Source organism: Lynx canadensis, chromosome B1, assembly GCF_007474595.2.
Source record: "Lynx canadensis isolate LIC74 chromosome B1, mLynCan4.pri.v2, whole genome shotgun sequence".
In the NCBI taxonomy this organism is placed as follows: domain Eukaryota; kingdom Metazoa; phylum Chordata; class Mammalia; order Carnivora; family Felidae; genus Lynx; species Lynx canadensis.
In genome coordinates, this window is record NC_044306.2 from 44,798,041 (window position 1) to 44,812,922 (window position 14,882).

A 14,882-nucleotide genomic window follows, 5' to 3' on the forward strand; every position below is an offset into this window, starting at 1 on the left:
TCTCTCTCAAAAATAAATAAACATTAAAAAAAAATAAAAAAAAAAAGAAATAGACATGCTAGTTAGGGATCTATACAAAACCCGTTTCTAGAGCCACCATTATGTACACCTCCTTGGGTAGCAGGTAACGCCAGGAGCAATTTAACCTTATGTCTGTGTCTTTGGATAATCTTTGGGAGCTTCTGCACTTTCCATTGGATAATTACTATTTCCCTTTTGGTTACTGACTTATTGTCAGATTGTTTGTTGTCCCCAAGCAACGTGATTGATACTGTTACTTCTTGTCAGTAAGAAGAAAATGTCACCCACCATCTGGTCCATTCAAATTCGATATTTTCATTTCCCCGTGTATCTTTTCTTATCTTTTGGCACGAGTGTAAAATTCCTGGGGTTGTAATCATGGCATAGATATAATTTTCTGAAACTTTATTCTGCAGTCATTTCAAAATTAAAAGTTGCAAGAATAGAACAAAGAACTCCTATATACCTTTCATCCCAATTCACCAATTGTTGACATCTTACCACATTGGTTTTATCATTGCCACCCTCTCTCTCCCCATCCCTGTCTGTTCTGTCTTTGTATATACATACTTTTTTTTTTTCTTCTGAACCGCTAGAGGGTAAGTTGCCTACCTCATGCCCCTTTTACCTCTAAAATACCTAAGCATGTGATTCCTAAGAATAAGGACATTTAATCAGGATCACGACTTTTAAAATTGGCATAATCCTCTTTTCTCATCTCTAGCCCAAATTTCAGGTCCACCTGTTGTCTCATTAGTGTGCTCCTTCGTTTTTCTGTCTTTCTTTCTAGTCCGGGATCCAATCCAGGATCTCTCGCTCTTATGTTGCTGTGTCTCTCTAGACTCTTTTATCCTGGATCCCCCAGCCTTCTTTGTCTTTCAAGACCATGACATTTTCTAAGACTTCAGATCAGTTGTTTTGTAGAGTTCTCCTCAGTTTGGATTTGTCTGCTCAAAACCTCATGGTTTGGTTGAGGTTATGCATTCTTGGCAGGAATTAACCATGCAAGTCATGTGTCCCTTCCCGGTGCATCGTGTAAAGAGGCACATGATATCAGCTTGTCCTGGTAGTGGGAGTGTTAACTCTGATGACTTTCTGTAGGTGGTGCCCACCAGCGTCTCTAGGATAACATTGCTATTTATCCCCTTTACAATCAATAAGAATTTGTGGGGAATTAATTTCAGACTCTGTAGGTATCCTGCTCCTCACCAACCTTTCATTCTCAGGCTTTTGTATCCACTGATGAATACATCAGTGGCCAAATTGGTGGTTTTCCAGCCCCATTGCCTGCATGGAGACACTGGTTCTCTTATTCATTTGATGGTTTATCTAGTATACCATAAGCATTTTTTTATGTTGCTACTTAATTCTATGAAATGGTTATATCAATATTTACTTAACCTGTTCCCCTATTATTGGATATTTGGGCTGTTTTCTGTTTTTCAGTGTGAATGCTGTCATAGTCAATAATTTCTTGCATAGAACTCTTTCCCTTCTTAAGCTAAATCTCCAGGAAGAATATTGCTTGATTAGAGGGTCTCTTCTCTTTAAAAAGCTTGGGCTAACTTTAAAACAACAACTCCTGCCCACAAATCAAACAAAACCAACCCCTCCCTCCCCCCCAGAGCCCCAGATGATCTCTGCTATAGAGTGTCTCCATTCTGCCCTTTCTGGTTCACAAATCAGGAGGATTTAGAACACTGCCTTGTTGCAAACCTCTGGTCTTTGACTCATTGTCACGTGGGCTGGAGGAGAATGATTTACTGAGGGACTGGTGGGCAAGGATGTGTTGTGTTTCAAATATGTGGAGAGGAATTTCTTGACTCCTGGGGTAGTCACTGTCAGTAGAAATGAACCTTATTTCTATTTTAGTTTAGGGCATCTAGAAATTGCATTCAATCAGAGATCTTACAGTCTTGTGCAGTGTAAGACATCAAGTAGCTTTTCTGTTTTTATTTTTTATTGTTTAGTTTATGTTTTAAAGTTTATTTTGACGGGGGGGGGGGTGGAGCACGAGCAGGGCAGAGAGAGTCAGAGAGAGACAAAGAGAGAGAGAGAGAGACTGAGAATCCCAAGCAGGCTCCATGCTGTCCACGCAGAGCCTGATGCAGGGCTGGATCCCATCAGCTGAGATCCTGACCTGAGTCCTAATCAAGAGTCGGACGCCCAACTGACTGAGCCACCCAGGCACCCCAGTTTTTGTGTTTTTATTCTTTTTTTTTTAAGTTTATTTATTTTGAGAGAGAGAGAGAGAGAGAGAGAGTGAGTGGGAGGGGCAGAGAGAGAACCCCAAGTAGGCACCACACTGTTAGTGCAGAGCCTGATGCGGGGCTCGCACTCACAGAACTTGGAGGTCATGACCTGAGTTGAAACCAGGAGTTGGACGCTTAACCAGCTGAGCCACCCAGGCGCCCCAGTTTTTGTGTTTTTAAAATAAAAACTTTTCGCTCATGCCTCCTTTACTCCCGCAAGCATTTTTAAAGCATTGGTTAGTCGGTATTACCTCTGGCTCCATTGCACCTGTGCCACCAGGAGCTGGGCTAAAGGGTCCCTGAGATCAGAGATTCAGGTAAAGAGGCTGAGCGGTGATGACAGATGGTTGCTGCGAGCTGTTTAGCATCTTCCAGCCGCCTTGTCTTCTCTTTCGCTTGTATTACATGCTTCCAGGGCCGCCGGTAAGTAAGCATCATTCTCAGAATGATCAGCTGTGGCCAGTACGGTGTGCCTGCTGTGTTTTAGCCATAGCCTAAATCCACACCATAACTCCACCAACGCAGCTTGGCTGGCTTTTGTGGGTGTGGAGAGGAGGCCGCGTTTATCTTCCTGGAGTTAACGATATTTACCAGGAAACCGGGCAAAAGGACAGCATAAAAGGGACAGTAATGAAAACCAGGGTCGTGGAGCAGTCTCCCATCCCTCCTTCCTTTTACTGTGGAATGCAGCTGGGCTCCAAAGAGAAACAAACACCTAGCTGTCGGGAAGTGAGCAAGACCCTTGGCTCCCATTTTATTTATTCTTCAAAGCTCATGTAATCAGGGGCTTATCTCCTGGCCCTGATTGAGAGAATAACTTGCCTTACAACAAAGGCAACTGCTGCTTATTTTGCTTACGGTTTGTCCGCCCCACCGCTGCCCCTCTGGCCGACTGCAACAAAGCGCTTGGTCCTGGACCATGCCTCGTAAATATTCTGAGTAAATATGGAAAGTTTCCTGGAGACTGCTATTGGCCCTCTGTATAATAGATGCTTTGTACTAAGCCGTAAATAATATTTATAAAAGTAACTACTCTTTGGAATGTTGCAAAGTAAGACAGAGGTTAGGGAAAGAAATTGCATAGCTAAAGTTATGAAAAGATAGCTGAAGCATTGCTACAATGGCTTTTTTTTTTGGGAGGCGGGTTCATGTTTTAGGGCCTCTGTTCTTTCTAGATGATTTAAAACTTAGTGTATTATTTACCCAAGTGGCTTTAACACTTCCATTTAAAAATAATACAGCCACCTAGGGGCGCCTGGGTGGCTCAGTCGTTTGGGCGGCTGACTACAGCTCAGGTCATGGTCTCGCGGTCGGTGAGTTCAAGCCCCACATTGGGCTCTGTGCCGACAGCTCAGAGCTGGAGGCTGCTTCTGATTCTGTGTCTCCCTCTCTCTCTGCCCCTTCCCTGCTTGCTGCTCTCTGTCTCTCTCAAAAATAACAAACATTAAAAAAAAAAATTTAAAAATAATACAGCCACCTAGATCCAAAAATCATCTGTCCTATTAATATGGAAACAGTTGGACCCAAATTTGAATAGACATTATTATTATTATTATTATTATTATTATTACAACTATGGGAGGGGGAGTCCAATGCAAAAATCCTGGAAGGAAATATGTGACAAGGAATTAACAGATATTTTCTTTGTACCTCTTCCTCACCATGGCTGTTGCCTCACTTTTTGTAATGCTGGATTGTTTTGCAGTTTTTTAAATGATCACATGTCTAGGATCGTGTAATGATTTCAAAGTCTTACATTCTTTCCCCTTTGGATTATGAAATCAAATTGAATCGCTGTTTCACAGTTTGTAAGGTATGAAGTATGCATGCTCTTTCAATCCTCTGCATCTATCGTAAGGAAATATTTTAGAGATATGATCAAAGATTTCTGCTCAGGCATTTTAATAAAAACTGTTATGTATAATTTTGAAAACAACCTAAATATCCAGCAATAGAGAGATGGAGTTACAGGCAATAATTTTTTCCCTCTTCTGTAGTTGAGATTTTCCATTATGAGGGAATATTCCCTTTAAAGTGAAAATCAGAATCCTGTTATTTTGGGGGGGAAATCAATTTTAATCCATGCCCAAAGTCTAGTTGACTCGTCACTCCCATCTGTGAAGTTTGTCGTGATCTCTTGTGTGACAGTGGGCGCTTGGTTGTCCAGCTCTCTGGACTCTGAGCCCCTGAGCCCCTGCGCATACCTGGTCCCTACTCTCGAGGAATCCCTGCCTGTCCCTCCCTCCAGGTGACAGCTTCTTCATGTTTCTATCTCACAAACTGTCTTACAGAGAGTATCTTATGTGATCCACATTTTTTAATAAAATCCTTACATGACAGAGTTATGATCTAAAAACCCTTGAGAACATATTCTTCGCTATTGTTTCCAAAGAGTACTTTTTTTCTTGATAGGATGTATCAATAGACATGCAACTAGTTTTTTAAAAATTGTGGTAGAGACACCTGGGTGGCTCAGTCAGTTGAGTGTCTGACCTTGGCTCAGGTCATGATCTCACAGTTCATGAGTTCGAGCCCCGCGTCAGGCTTGCTTCTGTTAGCGCAGAGCCTACTTCGGATCCTCTGTCCCTCTCGCTCTCTGCACTGCACCACCCCTACCTCCCCCCCCACCCCCCGTGCTCTCTCTCTCTCCCTCTCAAAAATAAATAAACATTAAAAAAAATTGTGGTAGGGGTGCCTGGGTGGCTCAGTCGGTTAAGCGTCCGACTTCAGCTCCGGTCATGATCTCACGGTTCATGAATTCCAGCCCCACTGCAGGCTCTGTACTGGTAGCTGAGAGCCTGGAGCCTGCTTCGGATTCTGTGTCTCCCTCTCTCTCTGCTCCTCCCCTGCTCATGCTGTGTCTCTCTCTGTCTCAAAAATAAATAAAAACATTAAAGACAATTGTGGTAAAATAAACATAAAACTTACCATCTTAAGCATTTAAAATTTTTTAAAATTATTTTTTAAAATTCAAGTGTAATTGGCATTTAGTATTATATTAGTTTCAGGTGTACAGTTTAATGATTCATCAATTCTATACATTACTCGGTGCTCATTATGATGTACTCTTAATCCCTTTTGCCTGTTTCAGCCATACTCCCACCTACGCCCCCTCTGGTAACCACTAGTTCTCTATATTTCAGAGTCTGAGGGTTTTTGTCTCTTTTTTTTCTTTCTTTGTTTTGTTTCTTAAATTCCATATGTGAGTGAAATCATATGGTGTTTGTCTTTCTGTGACTTATTTTGCTTAACATTATACTCTCTAGATCCGTCCATGTTGTTGCAATGGTAAGGTTTTGTTCTTTTTTTGTGGCTGAATAACATTCCATTGTATATATTGCCACATTTTTTTTTTAACCCATTTATCTATTGAGGACACTTGGGCTGCTTCCATGGTTTGGCTCTTGTAAACTATGCTGCAGTAAACATAGGGGTGCGTATATCTTTTTGAATTAGTGTTTTTGTTTTCTTTGGGTGAATACCTAGTAGTGGAATTACCGGATCAGTTCTATTTTTAATTTTTAAAGGCACCTCCATACCATTTTCCACAGTGGCTGCACCAGTTTGCATTCCCACCACAGTGTACGAGGGATTTTAAGCACCTTTAAGCATACAGATCGGTAGGGTTAAGTACAGTCACATTGTACAGCCAGTCTCCAGAATTCTTTTCCAGGCATGCAACTTTCTGGCTGAAGGTTGTTTTAGAATTACAAATAGAGCGATTGAGGTCTAGAGGGATGTATGCCTTCAACAAGGTAAAAAACAAAAACAACAGAAAAATTAAGGGAGAAGTTGTTTTTTGAAAAGTAGTCCAACATCTCACCTGTTTCTGTGCAGCCTGTGGCAGGTAAAACCTGCTCTGCGGATGGAAATGTTGGTGTGGGCTTCTAAGCCAGTCGTACAAGCACTGTGCTTCCCTTCTGAGCCAGGGTGGGAGAGGTGGCCTATCTCTCTGATTTCTGGCTAGTGTGTAGGCAGCTTATGTCACGGGACTGAACAGGGCCGTCTATGTGTTTTTGTCAAAGAGTGAATGATAATTCTTCTTATTTCTTTATTATAATATATCATAAATAAATTGTTTGTTTATTTTGAGGGGGAGAGAGAGTGGGCTGGGAAGGGGCAGGGAGGTGGGGGAAAAAAGAGGATCCCAAGCAGGCTCTGTGCTGCCAGTGCAGAACCTGATACGGGGCTCGAACCCTTGAACCATGAGATCATGACCCGAGCCTTGGTCATGACCCGACCAAGAGTCGGACGCTTAACCAACTGAGCCACCCAGGTTCCCCATGAGGATTCTCTTGACTTAGCTTCTTGTAGAAGGTGGTCTCTTAGCCTTCCTAAGTGAAATTGTTTGACCCTCAGGGTGGTGAAACTGATTGCCTCCGAGTTCTGGGGGCAAAAGTGTCTTGAGGTGGCTCTAGGAATTTGTTTCTTTAAACTTCTAAATCCCCTGAACTAAAATTTCAGGAAAAGTTAAGTTGCGTCCCCCCCCTCCCCTGCCCGCTCCCCCACACAACTGGAGACTTGGTATGATTAGGTGCTTTTTATTCAGTCCTTACCTAGTGTTTCCTCACCGTTTGGGCCTGGTCACTTTACAGGTGGACATCAGTCATCCCAGGTGTTCACAGACCTCCTGTTACTACATTGAATAACAGGCAACAAAGGCCCTATGTGGCCTGGAAGGCCTAAAATATTCACTGTCTGGTCCTTTACAGAAAACTTTGTCAATAACTGCTTTTCCACCAGAACTGAAAACACGTTCCCAGGAGGCTCAGACGGCTAACATTTTCCTCTTTTGTATTTCTTTTAAATATTTGACTTCTTTGCTGACTTTACCACTTTTTCTCCCCCTAAAGAAATACAACCCATCGGACCCTGCCTTCGCTTATGCACAGCTAACCCACGATGAGCTGATCCAGCTGGTCCTCAAACAGAAGGAGACGATAAGCAAGAAGGAGTTTCAGGTCCGCGAGCTGGAAGACTACATTGACAACCTGCTAGTCAGGGTCATGGAGGAGACCCCCAACATCCTCCGGATTCCCGCTCAGGTCGGCAAAAAGGCAGGAAAGATGTGAATCGTCAGCCTGCGACACCGAGACTTCTTTGTGAGTTTGTTTCCACCTGCCCCGGAGGTCAAGGACTCAGCATGCCTGATAACTGGCACACAGGCTCAAAATCACCATCTATCTCCCTTGTGTGTTATCTGGCAAGAGTCCGTTCTACCGAGACCAGGTTAATTATTACAATGAATCTTTTACTGTACAGTCCCAGGGTTTTGTTTTTAAATGCCACTGTGCCTTTGACTATCCTGTAAATATTTTATGCTCTGATCGGAGACATGGCCATAAGATCTGCTCCTGGCCCAGAGATTCAGATGGCGCAGGGGATATTCATGTATTTAACATTGGGATGATTTTCTTTCTTTGATATTAAAATTTAAAGATACGTACCCCTTCCTCCCCCAGTCAGTAAAGCGTGGGGTGAAGTGAGAAGAACCGTGTGGTTAGTGTTGCGTTACACACACTTGCTTGGCTTTTGAGTAGCTCAGGGTGGCTTTTGGCTGCGGGTGCTAAATTCTGATACCGTGTGAACCTTCTGGGCTTCTTCGACTTGGTCTTGTTGATTTGACTGGAGCAGGGGAGTTTAAAGAAAGCCCCTGAGTGTGCCTTGCAGATTTTGAACAAGCTGCCTTTTCTAAACATTAGCTACCACTACTCTCTAGCCTTAAAATGTGCTCTTTATCAATCCTTAGGGCGTGTCTGCAGAGACATGAGAAGTAGAATAGGGAATTAGAGAATCATTTTGCACTCACTTAATGGGGTTGGTCAAAGTCTCATGATAGCCGGGTTCCTAGCTGGCTAGAGTAGCCTAGTCAGTGCCTTGATAAGGGATTGGATGACCCATACACTCACTAAAATGGTTCCGCCAGGTACGGAATGATTTTAGTAGGATTCCTTTGGCCTTGCTTGGCCCCCGGATTTCCTCAGCAGCATTTCCCGGCGTTTCCCCCACCGTATTATAAAATTATGAAGAGCAAGAAGGTAACACTTAGTTTTGGTTTGCTGTATTTTTAAATCTAGGAGGATACCCTTTTTTTTTTTTTTTTTAAAGCTAGGACACGTCTTCACTAATAGCACCCAGTTCCGATCCTTCAGGTAGTTTCATTGTCCGGAACCTAATACTGGAATTAGAATATTTCTGCGTTGGTCAGTTTTTTCTCGTGGTTGTGACAGGATCTGATCAAATCTTTACCTCTCTGCCGGGGGAAGAATATCCGAGGCTAGCGTGGTGGGCGGGGCTTGAGGATTGGCTAGGGATCGCTTCTCTGTCTGTCCTTGTTATATGGAGGTTAAAAGGCAAGATGGTTGTCAGCAGAGGCCCTTTTCAGGATCATGTTTGCTGCAATGTTAGTTATATCGGAGCACTTTAATCTGAAGGATGATACTGTAACTTGATTTATCGAATTAGCTGTTAATTATCTTTAGCTATTTTATTTAATACTGTCTTACAGTAGTGGGGACCACTGTAAGCCTCTCAGATGCCTTGTATTTTTGGAGTGCTATGAAAGTTATTTACATACCTGCAAAAAGAACCTTATATTCCACTTGAACTCTGAAAATGTGCGTGTATATATTTATTCTGCAATATATTTTTTACTTATAAGTGTATTTTGACTGTGATAACCCAAGTGTACTGGGGGCAGGTGTGGTCTGAATGATTTCTCCTTAGAAGGGCTGGTGTGGAGACCTGTTCACGAGAGGTGGTTGGTCTGGAGATAATCTGCTTCTAGGACCTTGGGCACGTAACTAACTCGGTCAGTGTTTGAGAGGGAAGTCTGGGTAGAGGAGTGAATTCCTGTGCTCTGAAATGCCACTTGAGAACTCTGGAGAATGAAGGACAATTTACTTCAAGGGTGTCTGGCTTCTACCACTGCTGGAAAAAACCCGAATTCACAGCATTCCTGCACCTCTCAGCGTAGATCACCTGGAGGTCATTAGTTAACGACTGTCCTCGAGGACTCTCGTCTCTGGGGGAGAATTTATCTAGGAAGAATTTTAGTCTGCTCTGAGCCATTAGCAAGGGTTGGAGCTCCTCTAACTGGCGGGGGTTGGGGGGGGCACACACCCAAGTACACAAAGAGAGCTGGGACCCGCCTCTGGCTGCTGTAAACGCTAACCCAGTTGAAGGACCCTGGGAGGAAGCTGTGTTCTGGAGAAGCTGGAGCAGCTCTCCTCTTCCTGGCCTTCCCCGGCTGCCTTCAGAAAGAGCAGTCAGGACTTTAGGGAAGCATCCGATTAAATACCAAACACCTTGCAGTGAACTTCAGTTGGAGGTCAGACTCCTGAAAAAATGTCAGTCCTTTGCCCGACTATTTGCTGTCCATCTCATTGGACTTTGACAGGTTTCTTGCCCTCCGTCTTATTCCTGTGTGTTAGCCACATCGGGGTGGCAGAACGGAGGAGCAAGAAAGTCTGCCCTTTGCCTCTGCTGAGTGGAGAGGTGTGTGCACGGATGGGGTGTATGCATGCCCTGTCCAGCTTTGCCCGCAGCGGGCGGCGCTCAGAAGGTCAGAGAGGAGGGAGGATCCTTGCCGCTCAGCCACATACTGTGTTGAAGTCCAGAGGCAACTTAATGTTAAATTAGGATCTTCCCTCCCTGGGTCCTTTTTCCCAATTGACCTTTCTGTTTTCTTTCTGAGAACTACTAATGAATTATCCCTCAAGGCCGAAAGAGTCATTGCCTTAGGTGGAGAACTTAACCTCCTACTAGTCACATGAACGGCAACTCTGGTTTCTCAGTATCTACTATGGGAGCCACTGACTTGACCTCTTCCTCCCTCCGATTGCAGGATTGCCCAGCATTTTTGGATTGTAAAACTATTCCCTGCCTTGTTACTTCGGGAATTTTTAACTTCTTTGGTTTCGTTTTTAACAAGTAACCTAAAATTTCTATAACACTAAATAAAATGGTACTACCTTTCAAAGATTTGTGTCCGTACTTTTGTGTGGGTGCAGCAAAATGTCTTCCGTCTTCTAGAAAACTTCTCTTGGGGAATTACCAGTGTTTCTCACCCCATGAAGGGTCTCTCACCTGGATTCCTGCTGCTTCCACCTTGCCTGGTGCCCAGAGGTCCCAATGCCCTTTCTCCCACAGAGGATGGGACGTCTCTGATCCCTTCCCTACGACACGTCCCTCAATCTTGGCCTGCAGGGACCGTGGCATTTACCAGAAGGACATCATTTGAATTTTCTGTCCCCGCTACTAAAAGCTGCCGCCTGTTCCTCAGCACCGGGCACTTTTGGCTGAGTGTGTGAGCAAGGTCCCTTCCTTGATCCCTCCACCCCAATCCCCCACCAGTTTCCTAGAGAGTGAAAGGTTCACTGTGGGGATGTGATTTGAATTCATATTGTGTTCACACTGCCCGAGATCTGGGAGCCAAATCCCTGGTTCAGTCAACTTGGTTTTTCCATTCCTGAATAGAGGGTACTGGGGAAGCACAGGGAATCTTCTCCTGAGCTCAGCTCTCCTGGAAGTCTGAGCCTTTCCTGATGAGGTGAGAGGTCGGCCTGCCTCCCAACCATAGTCCATGCTCCAAGGGCCCCGACCTCTTGAAAGGGAGGAGATGCTTTTTCTTGCCCTGTGATAAAAGTCACACTATAGAGGGACAGAGGTGGGCCTGGTACAGGTACTGCCCTGTGAAGCCCCTCCGGGTGGGATGGGGGGGCGCCCCTGAAGGCCTCCCTGGTTACCCCAACTAGTTGTCAGTGGTGGGGCTGCCATGTAAAGTGATATGAAAGCAACTTCTCTTAAAACACAGCCCTCCAGGTTCAATTTAAGAAAAACAAAAGGAAACAAAACCCTCTGGAAGGAGAGTCTTAGGGAAAGAAAGTTTCTTTATGCAAATGACCCTAACTTTTCCCTCTGAGGTCCTTCACTTTTTGTTTTGCAGTTGGTTCTGCCCCCCCCCCCCCCCCCCCCCCCGTGGCCGCCAGACCCAGCCCTCAGGGGCAGGCTGCTGTGTCTTTCAAACTCCGGGCCTCTGAGGGACACAACTCTCTCCTTTCTCTGAAGTCTTCTTAGCTTAGCTGCTAATAACAAAAAACAAACAAACATAACAACAACAACCAGGAAAATACAGAGAACGATTGTAAGATCTATGAACAGCATAAAGAGTGAAATTTCCCAAATCCAGGATTCTGAGCTGAAGGAAGTCAAGCCCCCCTGGACCCTGGGAGCTTGGGCGTCTGTCAGGCGGCTTCAGGTTCTCACCTTGGCTTCCCAGTTGGTGAAAAGCCCTCTCCTGTTCTCCTTCTGAAGGAATGGTGTCTTTTCCTCTCCCCTACACTCCCTTGTCCACTCACTTGGCCTGTAGATTTTTCTAAGTAATGTTGTACATGCTTATGCCCAGAACAAAAGAAATCCTAAGCTCCTCGCTACCAAGAGGTAACTAACCACTGTTATTTTGATTCTTTGTCCTGGCATTTTCCCTCTTATACAAATACATACACTTTATTTTTTTAAGAAATTTAATTTGTGATGGGTATTGAAGAGGGCATCTTTTGGGATGAGCACTGGGTGTTGTATGGAAACCAAGTTGACAATAAATTTCACATATTTAAAAAAAAATGGCAGCATGACTTTCAAAAAAAATTTAATTTGGATTTTCTTTTTTCTTTCCTTAATTGAGGTGTAGTTGACCTACAATATTGTATTTGCTTCAGGTGTACAACTAGTGACGTGACATTTTATATACATTAGGAAGTGATCACCATGGTCCAGCTCTTACAGTATGCACTAGACTCCTGTTGCAACCTGGTGTCTTAATTATCTAGATACAATTTATTAACTTAAAAAAAATGTTTATTTTTGAGACAGCAAGAGAGAGAGAAGTAGGGGGGAGGGGCAGAGAGAGGGAGACACAGAATCAGAAGCAGGCTCCAGGCTCGGAGCTGTCAGCACAGAGCCCGACACGGGGCTCAAACTCACGAGCTGTGAGATCATGACCTGAGCCGAAGTCGGACGCTCAACCGACTGAGCCACCCAGGCGCCCCAGATACACTTTAAAATGAAGATGGGAGCAGGCAGTGCAGTAAGTACGGACTGCTTTGAACATTTCTGCGTGCCTTTGGATACTGTTCTGCAACCAGGACGGATAGTGATCCTGGGGGAGAACGTGCCCAGCTAACTAACCACCCCCCCCCGCCCCCCTCCCCCACGCCCCCTGAAACACACACGCACACGGAAGAACTGTGGTGGCCGCGGATACCATCCAGGTTACTTCCGGCTCCGCTTATCATCGGCCGCCTCTGGGCCAGAATAAACGCTTGCTGGGGAAGCACCCCGCCCCGCCGCTGCCCGTGGAAAGCAGTCATTTACCGGGTGTGGTTCTGACACGTTAACCAGGGCCCAGACATCAGCAGCACAGGCTGCTGGAACCCAACGTCCACCAGCGAATGGATCCTGTTCCCATGGCTTCTCTCCAGGTGTTCTCTCAGGGGCTGTGCCCTCAACCTCAGGGGAAGGCGGATTCACATTCAAAACAGGCTTCCTGAAGCTCTGTGAGCCAACGTGTCCCAAAGCCCCCAGATCTCTACAGGTTTACACAGAAACCTGTATCTGAGCCCTGGAAATAGTCCCCTTGGTGCCCTTGATAAGCCCTCAGAGGAGAGAGAAAACTGTTGTCCTTGCCTATCAAGTGCCCTTCAGGCTAGCTTTGACTGCAACAGCATTTTTGCATTAAGCATTTGTATTCTTACTAGTCACTACACACTGACAGGTACTATTTCTAATTCTCATCAAGGTAGATAATATCTCCGTCATGCAGATGAGGAAACAGAGTCCTAGACATGGGGAGAGTTTTAGTTCCCCTGGGGTGGCAGAGTGAGTAGTTAAGAACAGATTTCGGGCCACCTGCGTGGCTCAGTTGGTTGAGTGTCCAACTCTTGATTTCAGCTCAGGTCGGTGAGATCGAGCGCCTCAATGGGCTCTGCACTGACAGTGTCGACCCTGCTTGGGATTCTCTCTCTCTGCCCCTCCCTCCCTCTCTGTCTCTCAAAAATAAATAAACTTTAAAAAAAAAGGAAAAAAAATTAAAAAAAGAAGAACAGATTTGAACTCCTTGTCTGTCTGACCTGGAGGTCTAGAACAGGGGTCAGTAAATACAGCCTGCTTCCTGTTTTTATATGGCCCTCGAAGCAAGAATGATTTTTGCTTTTTTTTTTTTTTAACATAAAATGAATAAGTCTGGAGATCTAATGTACAGAATGATGGGCATAGTCAACAACACCACACCGAATACTGAAATTCTTACAATTAAAATAACAGTACTTCATGACACACGAACATTACATGAAATTCAAATGTCAGTGTCCACAAAGTTTTACTGGAATACAGCCATACTCATTTGTTCCCATAATTGTCTATGGCTGTTTCCACATTATAAAAGCAGACTTGAGGGGTTGTAACAGAGACCTTATCATCTGCCAAGCCTAAATATTTGCTATCTGGCCCTTTACAGAGTTTGCTAACCCCTAGTCTAGGATCACTTTGGGAGTCAAGGAGATCATGTTGTAATTCTCTTGGGATCCTGGAGGACTGGTGCAGGCGGGGAAACGGTATGACTCGATTCCCTCTCAAGATGAGGCCAGCTAAGCCACAGCCTCCCTGAGGAGGGACGTTCCAGGTAAGTAAGCTGACTGGTATTCATGCTCTCAGTCTGTGCAGCGAATGGTGGCCTGGGACCACCTTCTTAGAGTTATCGGATGCCTTTGTTCCTCGGAGTTGAAGAAATGGAACACGTTAATCCTCAGCCCAGGAAAGGCGATGTGTGTAATGGGGATGGCATGAACAATGCAAAAGGAGAAGGCGGATATGAGCAAGGGGAGTTAGCTGGCACCAGGATTTAGGTAGTTCGTGCTGTAGGCCATAGCGGTCTCACCGTGAGCGGTAGAGAAGATTGAGTTCCCACCAAAGAGTTGAGGTGATGGGAAGGCAATCCAGTCAGAAAGACTCCTCAGCCCGAGCCACCTGCCAGGCTTAGTGTGACAGGAGAGCGTGTCCTCAGGGCTCGGAGTGAAACTGGCTCAGAGTGATAAGGTTTCCTTTCGGTCCACTGAGCTGGGAGGAGCCCAGGGGTGAGGCCAGATTAAGGAGCAGAGGCAGCCCAGCTCTCCCTGGTGATTTGTTCTAAATTAGAATCGTCTTGTCTCAGAGAAGTTTAGTCTTAGAAGCTGTTGCTTCCTACAGGCCCACCTGGGACAGGTGTTCACAGGAGTGGACTAGCTCCTCACTGAATGCCAGCCCTCAGTATAGAAGGTGGCCCCTGGACACCGGGACGACAAAGCCACATATTCCCACAAAGACTTGCAATCAGAGGGAGAGCTAGACGGGCGAACAACTGAGTAGAATACACACATCTAACTGAAGGAGAACGCGTGGGAGTTTCCTTCAGCCCCCACAGCAGCAGTGTCTTCCTTTCCCCTCTCCTCTCTGGAAAGAACTGTGGCTTGAGGTCCGTATTTCACATCTGGACCATGGTTGGGGCAGCCTTTCCAACAGCCTCCCCTCCCCAGTAGCTTTCTACTCAAATCCACACGTTCTGGGCGCTCTGCA

General features: G+C 45.2%; 1 protein-coding gene across 2 annotated transcripts in view; it reads left to right on the plus strand.

The window, feature by feature from the left end:
• The window catches only part of RAB11FIP1 (RAB11 family interacting protein 1), a 32,311-nt gene extending 22,057 nt beyond the window's left edge, over positions 1 to 10,254 (plus strand). For both annotated transcript variants that reach the window (XM_030312636.1, XM_030312637.1), the window contains one exon: positions 7,127 to 10,254. In XM_030312636.1, the coding sequence (XP_030168496.1) occupies positions 7,127 to 7,345 (219 nt within the window). In that variant the 3' untranslated portion in view covers positions 7,346 to 10,254. The remainder of the gene's footprint in view (positions 1 to 7,126) is intronic.
• Positions 10,255 to 14,882: the final 4,628 nt, after the last annotated feature.